Here is a 16,755-nt window from a genome sequence, read left to right as displayed (position 1 = left end):
CGCCCCTCAACCCTGCGGTCCTCCCCAACCCTGGTCCTCCCCAACCCTGCCCAATTGTCTCGCTAAGACCCGTGAAAACTACAGCTCCCATAGTGCATCGCGCCTAGATATTTACTTAGGTGACGCGGGTCACGTGACTTCAGGCCAACCCTCACATAGTCAAGCCCGCCCCGGGAAGCGAGTACAGTCAGAAGCGTATCCTTCGTCCAGTGTGGTCGGTCCCCGGAACCTCAGAGGATCGCAGGTGAGAGCCATTGCGGCCCCGACAGCCTCCCTCCATTCCCCAAGTGGACCCGCTGAGGAACAGCGGCTGGTGCAGCAAGTCGGTAGGTCAGCCTGCCGTAAAGCCAGCCCTCAGCCTCGCCAGGGTTCCATCCCCTGCCACCAATCTCGGCCTTGCGACACCGAACATTCCCCAGGTTCGGGGGCCCAGGTGGTGATGAGCAGAGGCAGAGTTCACCCGGCTACCGGGGTGCTGTGAGTGGCACCGCCCCAGGGCAGGTCCGCCTTCTGCTTAGTTGCCGCCTGAATCTGAGTCGCGGAGTTTGCAGATTGCTTTGGAGAGGGGACACGCTGTGAGGACCATTCCAGGAATTCTTTTTGGCGTACTGAGCTCCAAGCTGAGCTCTGGGTGTGGGCAGGATGAGACCCCCACCCTTCCCTCTGGCTGAATGAAGGGAAGACCACTGGGCCCTGCCTTTTTCCACAATGTTGAGGAAAATAACAACATTTAGGCTCTTTGGACAGGGACCGAAATTAATTTCCTTAAGGTTGATAGGTTCACAAAGTCAAATATCTGACCAGTTTTAATAACTGGAAAAAAAGAACCCTTAGCCAATAAAACTGCATTCTTCCTTTCTGTTAACTAGGTTGCAAGAAGCAGTGAAAGAGAAAAATTAAGTGTTTGCCCACTTCCTCAGAGTGGGGCCTTACACAACCCACATGGTCTCTCTGAGCCCATTTCTTCATATATCAAAGAAAGATAAGTCCTCCCTGCGGTCCTCCTCTCCAAGCTGGTGATGCAAAGCCCATGAGGTCACAGGTGTATGTGAAAGTCCTTTGTGAACTGTCCATCTCATGGTTCCAGGTGGCATATTGTCCACTTGCTACCGAGCTGATCCAACTATAACCTGAACTTCTCTTGCTATTTGTTTTTCTTCCTAGTTCTTTGATATCGAGGAACATGATAAAGAGTTGGCTGATTATTTTTATCCTTTTTCCCCTGAAGCTCATAGAGAAATGTGGTAAGTTTAGAAATGGGTCATCAACTTTGCAAAGAAGGAAATGGTGCTATAGTGGTTAAGTAGCCTGATCTGTTTGTAGCCAAGGGTTTAGAACTGTCCAGATTAGGGGTACTTGCCTGCCCCTTGGTCCAACAGCCACTGGATGGTGGAACACACCCAAGTCTGGGGTCTAGGAGTTTTACAGGGAGCCAGCTGGTTCCATAAATAATTGGCCTTCTGCCCCGGAATCCCTATTACCTTGTCTGTATCACCAAAATCAAACTGGAGTTCCAACAATCTGGGATACTATCTGTAAAGAAGGGCTTTTGTCCCTGCCCTGTGGACCTCACACAGGGAGTTACGTCCTGGGAGATGCTGCAGAAGCAAGTGCTGTGGCCACCTTGTTGTGCCTGGCTCTGCTAGGCCACAGACACCTAGAGTCTGCCCAGAGTACCCTTGTAAGATGAGAAAACGTTTCCCTTAGAGAGCGACTGAGGAACAGAGCTAGGGGCTTCACAGAACACTGGCTGGTTGTCAAAAACAAAAAAACAAACAAACATGTCAGGTTTGTACATCCTTGTAGAGTTTGACTTTCAGAGCAGGGCCCTGAGAGGCCTGCATCATATTATCAGTTCTCTCATTGTCCAAAGCATTGCTGAAATTCCTTCCACAAAAGGAATTTGTGTTGAGCCTTCCTAGGTCCCCATGACCATTATTTTGGCTGTTATCAAAAATCCGATACATCTTAAAATCCCTGACTAAAGATTTTAAATGAACCTTGCACAAACAATACAAATCCTGTGGAAGTTTCCCAAGAGCCAGGCACATTACAGTTATCTGGCCTCTTAAATCTCTGAGGAAACAGTCATCTGATCAGCATTTCCAGGTTTGTTAGATAAGCTGTCATGGTACTTTGCCGTCACACCTTGTGGATAAGCAATTTCCAGGAAAGGAAAGATCGGACCACGAAGCCTGGCATTTCTCAGTACAGATGCCAGAGCCCCACTCCAGACCTACTGGGTCATACTCTCTGGGATCCAGTGGGTGTTTGCACACATGCTTTGGCAGGCTTTAAGTAAAGCTCCATTAACAATGCTAACGCATTTCTCTGGGGAAGAAGATCAAACCCACTTCAATTATACAGAGGGAAACTTTAGGCCCAGAGAGGGTAGAAGTCTTCCACAAAGTCACAGAACTAGAAAGTAACAAAGATGGGACGTGTGTAGGGTCCCTGCTCCATTTTATCACTTTACCTCCTTTCCTGAATGTCATTCTCAAGAAGAGTGGAAGCCACCCTAACAACCAAGTAACTGGAATTGGCTTTCTGACCTCATTCTGCCGGGTCTGTCTTCTTTTTGCTTTGGAAAGTGATCATCAGGGACTGTAGGTAAGATGGTTGGCCTTCAGAGTATTTTGCCTCTGATGTGCTTGGGTGGAATCGTGAGGCCCTGCAACCTAGTGGCAGGAACCTGGGCCTTAGACCAGACGGGCCTAGATTTGAATCCTGCTGCCATCTTTTCTGAGCTGTGTGGGCAAGACACTTTCCCTCTTGGGATTCTCGGGGTTTTTTAATATCTGAAATAGGAATCATAATTCCCACCTCGCACTGTTGTAATAATTAAAGAATGGGAGTTCACAGCGTCGCTGAGTGGCTGGTATGGGGTGAGGAGCACATTAGGAGATGCCAGTAAGTATTAGATTTTAAAAAAAACAGACTCTCCTGAGGAAAAACCTGGGGTGGTCCCATTAAACTCATTTCGTAATTCTGATGTGGTATCCAGAGACTTGTGCCCCATGGCAAACTTTAAAAAGTGCTTTCCCAGGATACGATGCCAGCTTCCTAACTGCCTTCCATCTTGAACCAAAACAAACAAACAAACAAACAAACAAACAGTACTGCCTTGTTTACATGATGATAAGAATAGTCACCAACAGTTACTTAACACTCGGGCCATGTGGAATGTCACAAATAGCACCACTTTATCTTCACGATGCCCTGTGAGACAGGTAGTACTATTCTCCCCATTTTACATGTGAGGAACAGGCAGAGAGGTTAAGTACCTTGCCCATGGTCACACAGCGAGGAAGTGACAAAGCCAGGATGGATCTGTTTGACTTCAGAGCCCAGTCTCTCAGCTGCTGAGAACTATTGTCTTCGGTGGCACTCTGTAGAGGGAAGTAAACATTCCTTGATCTGGTTCTTTGAGAGTTCACAGCCTCCTCTTTGAAAATGTAAACATGGGAAAAGAGCAGAGGCCATGGAGATCTCCCACTCTTCCTGACCACAGCCACAGCACAGCCCAGAGACCCAGAGGTGTTGGTGGCTACCTGGCATCACTTCCAGTATCCCTGTCCTGGGCTCCCTCTTGTCAGGGTCTTGCTCATCTGGTGTGGTGCAGGGACCTTAAATCCTACCACCCCAGCTGTGCAAGCCCAGAGCAATGAGTGTGAAAAAGAGGCAGACTTGCCAAAGCTGCCTCTAAGCCCTGAGGCTACATGTAGGGGACAGACCATCCTACTCTGCTCTGAGCAACTTGACCTCTGCAAGGGCTAGGGTTGGACATGCCACTCTGAGGGACCCTGGTAGGGGACTGCAGACCAGGACTGGGAGAGTCAGCTTGGAGACTTGCAGACGAGGGACAGCGCCTGCATCTGCATTCATGCATGCAGGGTTAGCTTGGAAAAGGGGGCTCCGATAGGGTCTGAGAGGTCCCAGGGAGCAGAGCCAGGCTCCGGAGTGCAAGTTCCAGACTGGCCCATTGCCTTGGAGGAGGTGGAGTTACTTTCTCTCAAGGTGTCCAGGCAGAGAAAGAGAAACTGCCAGGAAGGAGTATTGAGAAAGGGGATCAGAGAGTGGAGGTTGAATCAGGAAACTTTTAAGTTCTCTTCCAACCTGAGCACCTAAAATTTCAGTTCTTCATCTTCTGCCTTTGATGAGTCTGGGAAGAGGGAGCCCTGGGCCCTGCCTGCAGCCACAAGCCCCACAAGGACCATCTTCATCAAGTTCAGTGCCTGCTTTCGCCTTGGGGGCCCCATTCCAGCCCCAGTCTAGATTCATGATCACACCTTAGGCCGTGCATAACCTAGGGTAAGGGAGGTGAGTTGGGCAGGTGCCTTGAGCTTTGAGCACACTTGGGAGTAGGGGTGGGGTGGGGTGGGGACTGTCCGAAAGACACAAGAAGAGGTCAGAGAGAGGCAGACTCACTCATGTCAGGGCGGCCTCCCACACCTACTTCCTCTCTCACCCCAGAGGCCTATTTGTCTACCTTATCCTGAGTTAACACCTAACTGCCTGCGAGTGAAACAGTGTGTCTTGTTCACCCAACTTCTCCCAGCAGAGTCAACCCCAGGGAGGGGATGAGTGAACAGGTTGAGCCGGGTTAGTATGGAGGCCCAAAAGGGGTTCTTCAGGATCTGGTTAGCTGGACCCCATGTGTGTCTGAGTATAAAAAGGGGCTGGACCAGTTCTGCAGGGCCATTTTATAACAGCTCCACAAACAGGACACTTCAGATTTCAGTCTGAAGGAGTGATTCAAGTCCATGTTTTCCAATCCCAGATTGTGGCTTGAATCCTGTGTGACAGCTTTGGGGCTCTGTGGTTCTAAAACTATCTCTTGGTAACTCAACTGCACACCCTCAGAACCTGTCCCATTGGGGAGGAGGAAGCTACAGCGTCTCCTGCTCAGGCCTGTGTCTCCTTCTGTCTGTCTCTGGCAGCAGGAGGTGAAAGAATATCATGAGGACTTGGGTTTCGAGTCCCACCGCTCTGCCTCTCAGAAGCACCTTGAAGACAGGGGTTGTCATGAGTCAGAGCTCACGAGTTCAGATGACAGGAGCCCTTGTCCCAGTGTCTCCTCATGGGCCTAAGCTGTCTGACCTAATGACGCATGTCATTGATTTGGGTCCTTCCAGAGTCGGTGATCAACCTCACTGTTCCTCCCACCGTGAAGCTGGAAAATGGAAGCTCAGAGAACATCAGCATCTCTCTTCAGTAAGTTCCCAGGCCCAGCGCTGTCCTCAGCCCAGCTCGGTCACCCCCCGGCTGGGTCAAGGCTGACCCCTGGCTCAGTCCGTTCTTGTTTCAAGTGTGATGCTCTTGCCTCTTCACTTTAAGACCCGCCAGAGAAAGAGAGGTGCTACCCCTGGGCTGCAGGTCGAGGTCCCAGAGTCTCCCCCCCCAGCTGCTGAATCCTGGTTTCCGGTGGGAGGAGCAGGAAGGGGGCTTCTTGCCAGAGACGTGAGCCTTTTCCCCATCTGAGAAGAGTCCTTGAGTGACCAGCAGTTGATACCAAACCTCAGAGCGGTCCTTTCTGAGGCTCTAAATATTTGAGGAGAGCCCTGAAGGTCAGGAGTAAGGAACTGAGCACTTCGGAGACGGTTTCCAAAAGCAGAAGTGGACTCACTGGGTGGAGTGCATTCATGGGACTCTCATGCTCGGCCTTGTCTGAGAGTTTTTCTTGCTGACCTCCGCTGGTTCAGACATGAGGGTGCCAACCTAGTCCAGACTGCCAGAGAGCCTGCCTTTTCTTTGGTATCCTTCACTGCTTTGCCCTACTCCTGCCTCCTAGCCACAAGGATTCCTGAAGATGAAGGTCTGGAACCCTGTCCTTTTCTCTTGACCCTTCTCCCTTTTCCTCACCTCTGCTACAGAGTCTGTTCTCAAACCAAAGCCTTGGTACCACAGCTCCCTGACACCCCGGAATTCCATTCCCAGCCCCTGCCACTTCTGCACATTGACACCTTGTAAATCTGACACATCATTCCCTCACCACAACGGTCCCCTCTCCAGAATCCTTGAGTGGCTTTCCACTGCCTTCCAAAGTAACCCAGGCCTCGAGAGCCAGGCTTGCGGCCCCCACGGACCGCTCCCTGCTCACACCGGAGTCCTCTCAGAAGCCTTTCCCACCAGAGCAGAGACCCCGGTCGTGTCAGCCTCTGGACACCTTATTTAGCATTCACAGCTAGCCTCCCACCTTCTCACGTTCTCACCCGGCCCCAGTGGGACGTCTTATCTCCTGATAAAGAGAAAACTCCTAAGGAGCAGGGAGCCCACCTCTCTACCCTTCAGGCCAAGTCGTAGCACTTCCTCATCCTAATTGCTTGAGAAATGACCGGTCCGATATGAAATACAGAAGGTTGGTTGAGATCTCACAGTGTCCAACTTCCCAGCAGTAATCAGACTCTTGTCCTCCACAGGCACCCATTAAATGCAACCTTGGTGATCACTTTTGAAATCACATTTCGTTCAAAAAATATCACTATCCTTGAGCTCCCTGAGGAAGTAAGTAATGAATCTTAACTGATGGGTATTCAGCTGCTGGGTAACAAAACACATTTTAATTAAGTGCTTTTGGAAATAGGCTACCTTGTTTTTTACCATGGGCTGCCCCTGTCCCTTTATTCTAGAAATCTCTGATTTCAGTTTTGTTGGTCTCTTTGAGGATTGATATTTTATGCCATATAGATGGAATTAGGAAGCTGATTGTAAGCAATCTGAGGCAAAAAAATGGTTCTGAGAATGTAGAAGAAATTCTTAAGGTGGCTTGCTAAGACCTTGCTACTCAAAGGGTGTGCATGGACCAGCAGCATTGCTCCTGCTTGAAAACCTTTTAGAAATGCATCCCCATCCCAGATCTACTGATTCAAAATCTTTATATGAGCAAGATCCCTGGATGATTTGGGTCCACATTCAAGTTCGCAAAGCACTGCTGTAAAACGCCATAGGTCGAGTGTTATTTCCAAAATGCAGTGTCAGCGTCTGTCTGGTATCACAGCAGTAACTATTCATAGCCCTTATGCATTTATCTGTGAATATATACCCTGCTTCTACCTTACCAAGGATTTGAGCCAATTACCAATAAACTAGATTTAAAAAAGTCAAAAGGGGAGGCAGTGGTGTGGAGAGGAAAGGAGGGTTAAAAACAGACAAGATGAATGCAGGGATGAAACTGATAACCGTGAGGCATGTCCTGGGGCCCTGTGTGGTTATAGAAATGGGCTGCCAACCTGCTCTGAGCCCCCTAACAAGCAGATAGTATTGAAACATGGTCAGATGAAGGGTGTCTACCTGAAAGGACCTTGTGTGAGAAGGGAGTCTCATCTCATCCCATGGCGAACATCACACATCATTAAACAGGGCCCTTTCTCACAATTTCTCCTGCACCAGGGGCTGAGGCCTGCTGCAGGGTAAGAAAAACTGTTGGTTCTAACAGCAGATCTGGCACTCGTCTCTCTGAGGTCTGGCTTGATCTACAGGTCACATGGCTAGTGACGAAGAGACACATTCCATCTTCCATGAGAGATAAGACAGGGGAAAACCTGAGAGCAGAACTATTTTTCTGCTCAGTGAGTCTTAACACACAGGTGTATGGGGCGTTCCAGTTGGCTGGTTGGTCCGTGGTTTTCTCCCTTTGGTTAGCAAGCTCCTGGAAGGAAGCTCCTTGTGTGATCTGTCCTCCATTTCCGAGTGCATAGCCTGAGCTAGACACTCCGTGAGGGCCCTGTAAATAATACATAAATACATGGCACTGGATCAAACTCAGTTTTCCTTACAGGTTGTGGTGCCTCCCAGAGTGACAAATTCCTCTTTTCAAGTGACATCTCGAAATGTGGGACAAATTACTGTTTTTCTGCATGGAAATCATTCCAACCAAACTGGGTAAGCTGGGCCTCAAATGATGCAAAGGGAGGTCGTGCTGGGCACAAACGGGGGGTTCTTCAGAAGGCCAGCCTCAGCTCAGACTGGTCCCCAAATTCTTTCTAGCCCAAGGATACGCTTCCTGGTGATCCACAACACTGTCATTAGTGTCATAAACCAGGTGATTGGCTGGATCTACTTTGCAGCCTGGTCCGTCTCCTTCTACCCTCAGGTGATTAAGAACTGGAAGCGGAAAAGGTAACTTCTGAGCTATATGTGCGGGTTCATTTGGGGGCAGAGTGACGGGCATTCCAGAGAGCCTGTAGGCAGCATGGGTTCAGCCTTTCCCCCTCTGCTGTTCTCTCTTCCCACCCTTTCTAGAATGTTGTCAATGTGAAAGCTCTAAGAACCTATGGTAGCTCTTGCACTGCTGGGCATTTGGTCTCTTGCCCGATCCAGCTACTCCCTGTGAAAACACCAAAATGGGGCTTCTCAGTGAAGTGGAGAAAGGGCTGGATGGGAGGGAAGTCCACCCAAATATGCCCTCCTGGTCCATCCAGTCCTGGAGGAGTTAGAGTCAAGTCATGCTCCAATGCCAGAGTTGGATCCTTCAGCCTTGTTGATTAAGCCTTCCCACCTTGATTTTACAAATAGCTCTAGCTGCCGTCTTGCATCACCTCGTGTGTGCATTTATTCTCAGTTGGTCTGCCCAACACCCACTAAGCGCCAACTCTAGTCCCCTGCACGGCCCCGTTTCCTCTCCAAGATGAAAGAAACTGTCATGAACCAGGAGAAACTTGCCAAACTGCAGGCACCGGTGCGCATTGGTGGGAGAGGAGCTGCTGGCAGAAAAAAGGTGGTTCACAGAACAGCTACAGCAGATGATAAAAAAAACTTCAGTTCTCCTTAAAGAAGTTAGGGGTAAACACTGTCTTTGGTACTGAAGAGGTGACTATGTTCCCAAACCAAGGAACAGGGACCCACTTGAACAGCCATGACATTCAGGCCTCTCTGGCAGCGAAAGCCCTCACCATCACAGGCCACGGTGAGGCCAAGCGGCTGACAAACGCTACCCAGCATCTTCAACCAGCTCGGGGCACAGTCTGACTAGTTCAAGGAGACTGGCCGAAGCTCTGCCCAAACCCTCTGGGGATGGAAAAGCACCACTTTGCTACCGGAGAGGAGGATGATGTTGAAGTTCCGGATCTTGTGGAGAATGTTGATGAGGCTTCCAAGAATGAAGCAAACTGAATTGAGTCAACTCCTGAAGAAGAGAAAACTTGGAAGTTACTAGGAGCTGCTATTTTATATTATGACTGCTTTTTAAAATTTTGTTCATGGAGCTGATAAAATCTTGATCTCATATTTTTAAGCCCAAGCTCTTTGGACACTGCAGCTCTTCTCAGTTTTTCCTTATACAGAGATCATTCTTTGTGGCTAATTAAGGTGAAGAAGCTTGGGAATAAAGTTTGAAAAAAAGGTTAATCTTTGCCTAGTAAATGAAATAAAAAGCAAAGTGAGAGGCGAGGGCAAGACAGGGGCTCAGGCAGACCCTGAACTCATCTCCTCCCACTGACACACCAAATACACACCTACATATAGAGCATTTCCTCCTGACGAAGAACTGGGGGCCGATTGAACAGCTTCTGCACAACCAAGGATAGAGAGACCACACAGAGAGGGGTAGGAGAGATGGAGACACGATGACGAAGGGAATTCCATCCTTGATGCAGAGACTTGCATCAGGGAAGGACTCGCCCACTCGGAACACAGCCAAAAAACAGTGGTTGAAAGGGCACCTGGCTTATATGTGGATGAAATGCATTTATGTTGCATTGCTATACACTAAGAGAAATTAAGAAACCAAGCCCATTTACAATTGACCAAAAAATTAAAATACCTAGGAATAAATTTAACCAAGGAGGTGAAAGACCTGTATTCTGAAAACCAGAAGACATTGATAAAAGAAACTGACGAAGATACAAATAAATGGAAACCTCTACCGTGCTCATGGTTGGAAGAATTCATATTGTTAAAATGTCCATACTTAACCCAAAGCAATTGACTGATTCAGTACAATCCCCATCAAGTTACCAATGGCATTTTTCGTAGAACTAGAATAACTGTCAGAACAGATATCATCAAAAAGAAAAAAAATTAACTTTGGCGAGGATGTGGAGAAAAGGGAACCTTCGTACACTGTTGGGGGGAATTTAAAATGATGCAGCCACTATGGAAAACAGTGTGAATGGTCCTCAGAAAATTAAAAATAGAGCTACATGACCCAGCAATTTCACTTCTGGGTATCTATCCAAAGACGAAAACACTAATTTGAAGAGATATGTGCATCCCTATGTTCGTTGCAGCATTATTTACAATAGCCAAGATTTGGAAGCTACCTAAGTGTCTATCCATAGACAACTGGACAAAGAAGATGTCTCACACACACACACACACACACACACACACAATAGACTATTACTCAGCCATAAAAAAGAACGAAATCTAGCCATTTGCAACAACATGGATGGATCTAGAGGATATTATGCTAAGTGAAATAAGTCAGACAATAAAAAGAAATACTGTAGGGGCGGCCGACGGCTCAGGTGGTTAGAGCACGAGCTCTCAACAACAAGGTTACCAGTTCAATTCCCGCATGGAATGGTGGGCTGACCCCCCTGCAACTAAACATTGAAAATGGCAACTGGACTTAGAGCTGATGGGCCCTGGAGAAGCACACTGTACCCCAATATTCCCCAATTTAAAAAAAAGAAAAAAGACTGTATGATTTCACTTACAGTGTGAAATCTAAAAACAGGAACAAAACAGAAGCAGACTCATAGATACAGTAAACCAACTGGTGGTTACCAGAGAGGGGAGGGGTTGGGTGGGTGAAGTAGGTGAAGAGGGTTAAGAAATACAAACTTCTAGTTGTAAAATAAGTTACAGGGGTGTGATGTACGACATAGGAAACATAGTCAATAACAGTGTAATAACTTTGTGTGGTGACAGGTGGTAACTAGACTTATCGGGATCATTTTGTGATGTATGCCTGAAATGACAAGGATATCATATGTCAATTATACGTCAAATGCATAGCTACATACATACAAAGTGGGCCTGGGGTTGCCTCTTCCTGCAGCAAGGATGCAAGCTCCCCTGCCGTCACCCGAGCCATGTGGGCCTCTTAGAGGGCTGCAGAGCTGGGAGCCTGGGAGCGAGATGCCTCCTTTCTGCAAGAGGCCTCCAGCCTCCTCTCTGGGGCCAGGACTTGGGGCACAGAGGAAACTGGTTCCCAAGAGGGTGGGCTGGGGTGGCATCGATTGTGGCATGGAGAGGGACCTGAGGACAATGCTCTGCTTGGGGGAGCCAGGCCTTCCTTCCCGTGTGCTGGGAGCTCTGGCGCCTCTCACCCCCTGCCCTGCTTTGTGTCTCCACCTCCCCGCCCCACAGTGTTGTTGGTCTGAGCTTTGACTTTGTCACCCTGAACCTGACAGGCTTCGTAGCCTACAGCGTGTTTAACATCGGCCTCTTCTGGGTGCCCCACATTGAGGTATGACACTGCCCGCCCACCGCAGCCCAGCCCAAGCTGTGCAGTGGCCTGGCCACCCCTCACCCCTCAGCTTCTCTCCACCACCCCCCCAACAGGAGCAGTTTTTCCTCAAATACCCCAATGGAGTGAACCCTGTGGAGAGTAATGATGTCTTCTTCAGCCTGCACGCGGTCGTCCTCACCCTGGTCATCCTGGTGCAGTGCTTCCTGTATGAGGTGAGAGGTGAACTTGGCACCTGCCCTGCACCCCCCGTGGGCTGCCAGGCCAACACCCACCACCACCACCCACCATCCATACCTACCGTTTTACAGAAGACACACACGTGTTTGTTCACTCGGCACCTGCTTACTGGGGCCAAGATAATAGGCCAGGCCCCGCGCTGGGCACAGGGACCGCCCTATGAGCCCAAGCCCTTGGGCCCCCCTCTGTCTGGGGTGAGGGCCACAGAGAAGCGGGATGACCCAGCAGGCTGGGAGCGGAGGGGGAGGGGAGAGCACAGGAAGCACAGGAGGCCTGACCCAGCCAGGGAGGGGGAGGAGGGCATCAAGGAAATGGTGCTTAGCGTGTTTCATGGGATGAGTGGAGTTCCCTGGCTAAGGCGGGGTGGGGGGAGCCCAGGAGGGCCACCGCCCAGCACGGAGACAACTGAAGGCCAAGAGACTTCACATGGGGGTAGCTTGGGTTCAGGGTGCCAGTGCAGCGAGCAAGCTCATGAGGGTCCTGAGGGGTCTGGAATGCCAGGCTGAGGAGCCTGGACTCAGCCATGTTACCAAAGGGTCATTTGGGGCTGGGAAGGGTATCGTTAGGCTGTGTTTCTGGGGGTGGCTGACGTGCACATTTTCTTCCACTTCCCTATGGGTGCACCACTTCTCAGGGAGTTCCTTTTGCACACACAGTGCCAGCTGGGAGATGCTTGGGCCCCACCTTCACAAACCTTCTAGGTTTTCTTACTCTTTGCTGTGAATGAAGCTTGGATGAAAGAGGCCTACTTTGGGGAACGGTAGGGGTCGGGGACAGATTTCAGAGATGATCAGGCTCCCTCTGGATCGTGGAACAAGCCTGAGCGGGGATGAGGTGCCAGGCCTCCAGCGTGTTGGGGGTTCCGTCCCCAACACCCTTTGCTCCGTGGGCTCTGAGAGGCACCTGGTTCTGCACTGTGGAAACAAGAAGCAAATGGTTCTGGAAAGTCCAAGAAGGACCGACAGAGCCTGATAGTGACGAGGCCATGTTGGTGTCGGGCTCTCTGTGCCCCCACTTCCCCCCACTTACCTGCCCTCCCTGCCCCCTCCCCACGTCACCCTCAGCGAGGCAGCCAGCGTGTGTCCTGGCCTGCCATCGGCTTCCTGGCGCTCTCCTGGATCTTCGCGCTGATCGTCATGGTTATAGCCGCAGTCGGGGCAATCACATGGCTGCAGTTTCTCTTCTGCTTCTCCTACATCAAGCTCGCGGTGACACTGGTCAAGTACTTTCCACAGGTACCTCCAGGGCCTTCCTTTTCACATGGCTGTTAGAGTGAGGGGGGTGATACAGACCCCAGGCCCTGCTCCTGTGGGGCAGCTTCTGACTAGGGTGAGGAGACGGGGATGGAAAGCCGCAGTGGAAGCCGTGAACCCCGCAGGAGCGGGCCAGGACACAAAGCTGTCTGTTACCGCCACCTGCTCCTCCCTGGAGCTGGGAATCTCACGAGGCAGTCAGTGGAGACTTCTCTGAGCTCATGCTCCGCTCTGAGTCAGGGGTTGTGCAGGTCCCTCCCAGCTGTCTACCCCAGCTTTCCTAATGACGTCAGTGCTGCCCCCCATTACCACAGCTGGTGTCCCTGACGAGCAGCAGTGGGATACTTGGGAAAGATTAGGGGGAGAAGAGAGCCCACCACTGACCTCCACCTCCCATCCAGAGATGGGTCCTCCTTGTGGGCCCTTAGCCCCCTCCCTCGAGTCCTCAGTCCTATTCAGATCCAGGGACTTCGAGTCAAACACGTCTTCCCCCATAGCTGGAATGGCCCGGGACAGGGTCACATATGAAACAAATGCCACTGCAGACTCCACTTAGGAGTCCTGGGCCTCCTTTGACTCACCCATTCACAACGGAGAAGGCTCCTTTCCAACTTCCCCAGCACAGGGAACCTTGTGTTCCAGGAGCTCAGGAAGGAGAGCGTTTTGGCCAGAGTCAAGGCCGGGCTCCTGGAAGGACATGGAAACAGAGCCAGACCCTTAAGGATGGAGCAAGACTTAATTCTGTGGACACGAGGAGGGGGCATTCAAGGCAGGCTCGGGGCAGCCTACCCAAAAGCACAGGCAGAAAGCATGGGAGGCAGTGAAGCTAGAAAGGAGGGGCCAGGTCCCAGGGGGCTTGGGGTGAAGGCTCCAGAGGAGGGGAAGGTCTTGAGGGAAGTTGTATCTCAGTCCCTGAGTGTGAAAGCCTAAGGGCTAGGAAACCTGGGAGGCAGGAGCCCCAGTTGGAGACATTTGGAACTGTCCAAGACGTGAGGTGGCAGCAAGTATGGAGAGGGTGGGAGAGGACGAAAAGGGACTGGCTGGTGGCTGAGTAGGAGAAGACCACCACCAAGGCCAGGCCCTCCCTCCCGGGTGGTAGGGAGAGTGGTCACACCACTCAGAGCAACCCAGAGGGTGCTGGTGTTGGAAGAAGGAGGTGGGACACTGGCAGGAGAAAGAGGGGGCGGTGTCCGAGTGGACTCGCCCACTAGACCTGGGGAGTCTGAGACAGAGGCCTCGGAACCCAGCCAGGGCTGAAATGGGAGGTAAGTCCGTGCTACAGATGGGGAAACCAAGGCTAGGAGAACTCAAGTAACTCTCCCAAGCTAACGAAGCTGCAATATTGAGCTGGGATTCCAAACCAGACAATCGGGGCCCCCAGCCCAAGTTCACAGGCACAACATGAAGTCCAGGCTGAGTTTGGGGAGAATCTTCATTGGGGGTGAGGAGAAAAATCAGAGTTGCTGGAAAACCAGGACAGGGCTTTGTCCCAGAACAGGGAGGGATGAGGAAGATGGAGAAGCAGCATTTCAGCCTCCCTCCACTGGAGCCGGGGGTGCAGGAATGGGAGGAGGAGGCGGCTGTTTGCTGTGCATGCCGATGAGACTACAGGACCCATCCAGACTCCACCGGGGCTGTCAGAGCCCAAAGGTCACTGTGTTCCTTGGAGCAGAGGCCAGAGCACACGAGTGGGAGGAATTAGAGCTGCTCTTGTTTAGAGCTGCAGTCACAAGGTGCATGAGGCAGCCACCCAGCCTCCTCACGCCCCTTCATCTCTGTCTGTCTGTCTGCCAGGCCTACATGAACTTTCACTACAAAAGCACTGAGGGCTGGAGCATTGGTAATGTGCTTCTGGACTTCACTGGGGGCTGCTTCAGCCTCCTCCAGATGTTCCTCCAGTCCTACAACAACGGTGAGTCAACCAGCGGTGGGCTGCAGGCACAAGCTGGGGGCTGGCTGCCCCCCAACCCCCAGCCCTGCAGCTTGGGCATCCAAGCAACCCCAGCCCCTAGATCACCTAGGGGCATTTGCAGCTGGAGGGTTTGTGACTCTCTGGGCAGGTGAGGACCTCCCCACACACACACCCACCATGAAGCCCCACGTGCTCCAGCTGCTTCAGGAGCTGCCATGCTAAAACCGGCTTCTGTCCCCTCTGGCTGTTCACAGACCAGTGGACACTGATCTTTGGAGACCCTACCAAGTTTGGACTCGGCATCTTCTCCATCTTCTTCGATATTGTCTTCTTCATCCAGCACTTCTGCTTATACAGAAAGAAACCAGGGTATGAACAGGTGAACTAGCACCCAGGGCCCCAGTGGAAACGGCCTGGGCCCTGTGCCCCCCAGGAAGGCTGGAGAAGTGGTCTGGCGTGCAGGGCTGGCTCCGTGTGCCGACAGTGGAGAAGCACTCTCTTCCTCAGGGCCAAACGCCTTAAATCCTAACCAGCCTGCCTTCATCCAGGACTCTCCAGGGCCAGGGAGAAACCTCCCTCTGCTCCGAGATTAAAAGCCAGATGCTGGCGGCCCCTCGCAGCCTCCCCCGAAGACTTAGCCCCTCCCCGGCCTTACTGGCCAGAAATCTGGCCTCCTACAACTTGATGCTGCCGTCTCTATTTTCTTTAAGGCTTCAGGCAGCACATACAGGTTCTGACAGCCATCCCAAGCAGGATTGGGCGCTGAGCTGGGAGCCGAAGGCCCTGCCCCAAGCAACCAGTGTTTCTGGGAGCAGCTTGAAGGACTGACCTCGCAGCTGGGAGAGCTGAGGGTGCTTTGCTGCCACTGCTGTGTTCCCAGAGACCAAGCAGCCAGTGGACTTCGAGGTGCTATTGCTGGTGGCAGAGCGGCTAGGACTTTGGGGTTGGGCCTTGGGGTCCCTTCTCTGAAGGCCACATGCTCTGAACATTCATCTTCTTGACACTCAGCTCGCACGCCTGCACTTACAGGTGGCTCAGGCCAGGGCCTCGTAAAGCAGTATTTCTGGGCCTTGAGATGCCAACAGATTGGTCCTGAACTGGTGTCATGCTCAACCTTCTCGGGATTTTTATCACACTAACCCCTTTTGGATTTCCTGGAGGGAAGTTTTGGGAGTGGCTTACTTTCCTCTGCCTTCTGCCTGCCTCCACTTTCCCAGAGTCAGGGGCCCCATGTGAGCCCCTCCCACTGTTCCTTACCCCGCATCTGGTGTGCAGGAGACACACACACACACACACACACACACGCCTTAGAGGCCTCTTAGACCTGCCAAATGGTGAGTAGCTCCCATGGAGGGGAGGGCAGGCCCCCCCTTCCTTCACTTCCCCACCCCCTACCTGAGACCCACCAATTTTGTGGCTGTTCAGGAGCCCCAAAGGCTCCTGAACAGATAAGGACTTGAGACCACCTCACACAATCCTCGTGGGCCCAACCCTGATCCCAAACCTCCTTCCCTCCCAACCCAAGCAGTTGCCCTTGCTGTGGCAGGGAGGGTCCCAGAACGTGCCTTGTACATGCCTTGAGTTTATCAATCCACTCCGACTTTTTACTACAAGATCGATGTGAGGGGCCTGTATTCTGAATTAAAACCTGATTGTTGCCTTTTGCAAACTGAGCATTTGCCAGATGCAGGAGGCAGGTGTGTTGGCTTCAGAACCAAGTCCATATAGGGCTTAGGGAGACGGCCTTACTCACTTCGTGTAAGGAAACGCGAGGGGTTGTGAAGTTCACCAATCCCAAGGTGCCTGCGTGCCAGCCCGGCATTTCATCAGGGGAACCCTCTTGGAGAATGCGAGACGCCTGCCTGCTGAGGGCCAGGTAGGTCCCACACATACCACGTCTCTGCATTCCCAAGGGCACGCTGCTCAAGCTGTGATTG

At 51.5% G+C, this 16,755-nt stretch overlaps 1 protein-coding gene and 1 pseudogene across 2 annotated transcripts; both read left to right on the top strand.

Annotated features, from left to right (window-relative positions):
* Window positions 1-140: 140 nt before the first annotated feature.
* On the top strand, window positions 141-16,487 carry CTNS (cystinosin, lysosomal cystine transporter). 2 transcript variants are annotated; one of them, XM_033089173.1, is made up of 12 exons: window positions 141-244; window positions 1,165-1,244; window positions 5,136-5,214; window positions 6,420-6,504; window positions 7,778-7,881; window positions 7,987-8,118; window positions 11,314-11,413; window positions 11,509-11,628; window positions 12,718-12,888; window positions 14,701-14,818; window positions 15,073-15,187; window positions 15,529-16,487. In XM_033089173.1, exons 2-12 carry the CDS (start codon window positions 1,184-1,186, stop codon window positions 15,644-15,646), a joined length of 1,203 nt encoding a protein of 400 aa, XP_032945064.1. In that variant the 5' UTR covers window positions 141-244; window positions 1,165-1,183; the 3' UTR covers window positions 15,647-16,487. The 2 variants fall into 2 exon arrangements, with proteins under 2 accessions (XP_032945064.1, XP_032945065.1); XM_033089174.1 differs by having other exon boundaries at window positions 195-326.
* On the top strand, window positions 8,142-10,038 carry LOC117012755 (transcription factor BTF3-like; annotated as a pseudogene).
* Window positions 16,488-16,755: the final 268 nt, after the last annotated feature.

This window comes from Rhinolophus ferrumequinum, chromosome 21, assembly GCF_004115265.2.
Source record: "Rhinolophus ferrumequinum isolate MPI-CBG mRhiFer1 chromosome 21, mRhiFer1_v1.p, whole genome shotgun sequence".
NCBI classification, from domain to species: domain Eukaryota; kingdom Metazoa; phylum Chordata; class Mammalia; order Chiroptera; family Rhinolophidae; genus Rhinolophus; species Rhinolophus ferrumequinum.
Note: the sequence above shows the minus strand (reverse complement) of the source record. Positions and strands in the feature narration are given on the sequence as shown.

Coding starts and splice junctions, on each gene's coding strand:
- CTNS (XM_033089173.1), top strand. CDS start 1,184: ATGATAAAGAGTTGGCTGATTATTTTTATCCTTTTTCCCCTGAAGCTC. Junction 11,629..12,717: donor TGCAGTGCTTCCTGTATGAG/GTGAGAGGTGAA, acceptor CGTCACCCTCAG/CGAGGCAGCCAGCGTGTGTC. Junction 15,188..15,528: donor TTATACAGAAAGAAACCAGG/GTATGAACAGGT, acceptor ATTTTCTTTAAG/GCTTCAGGCAGCACATACAG.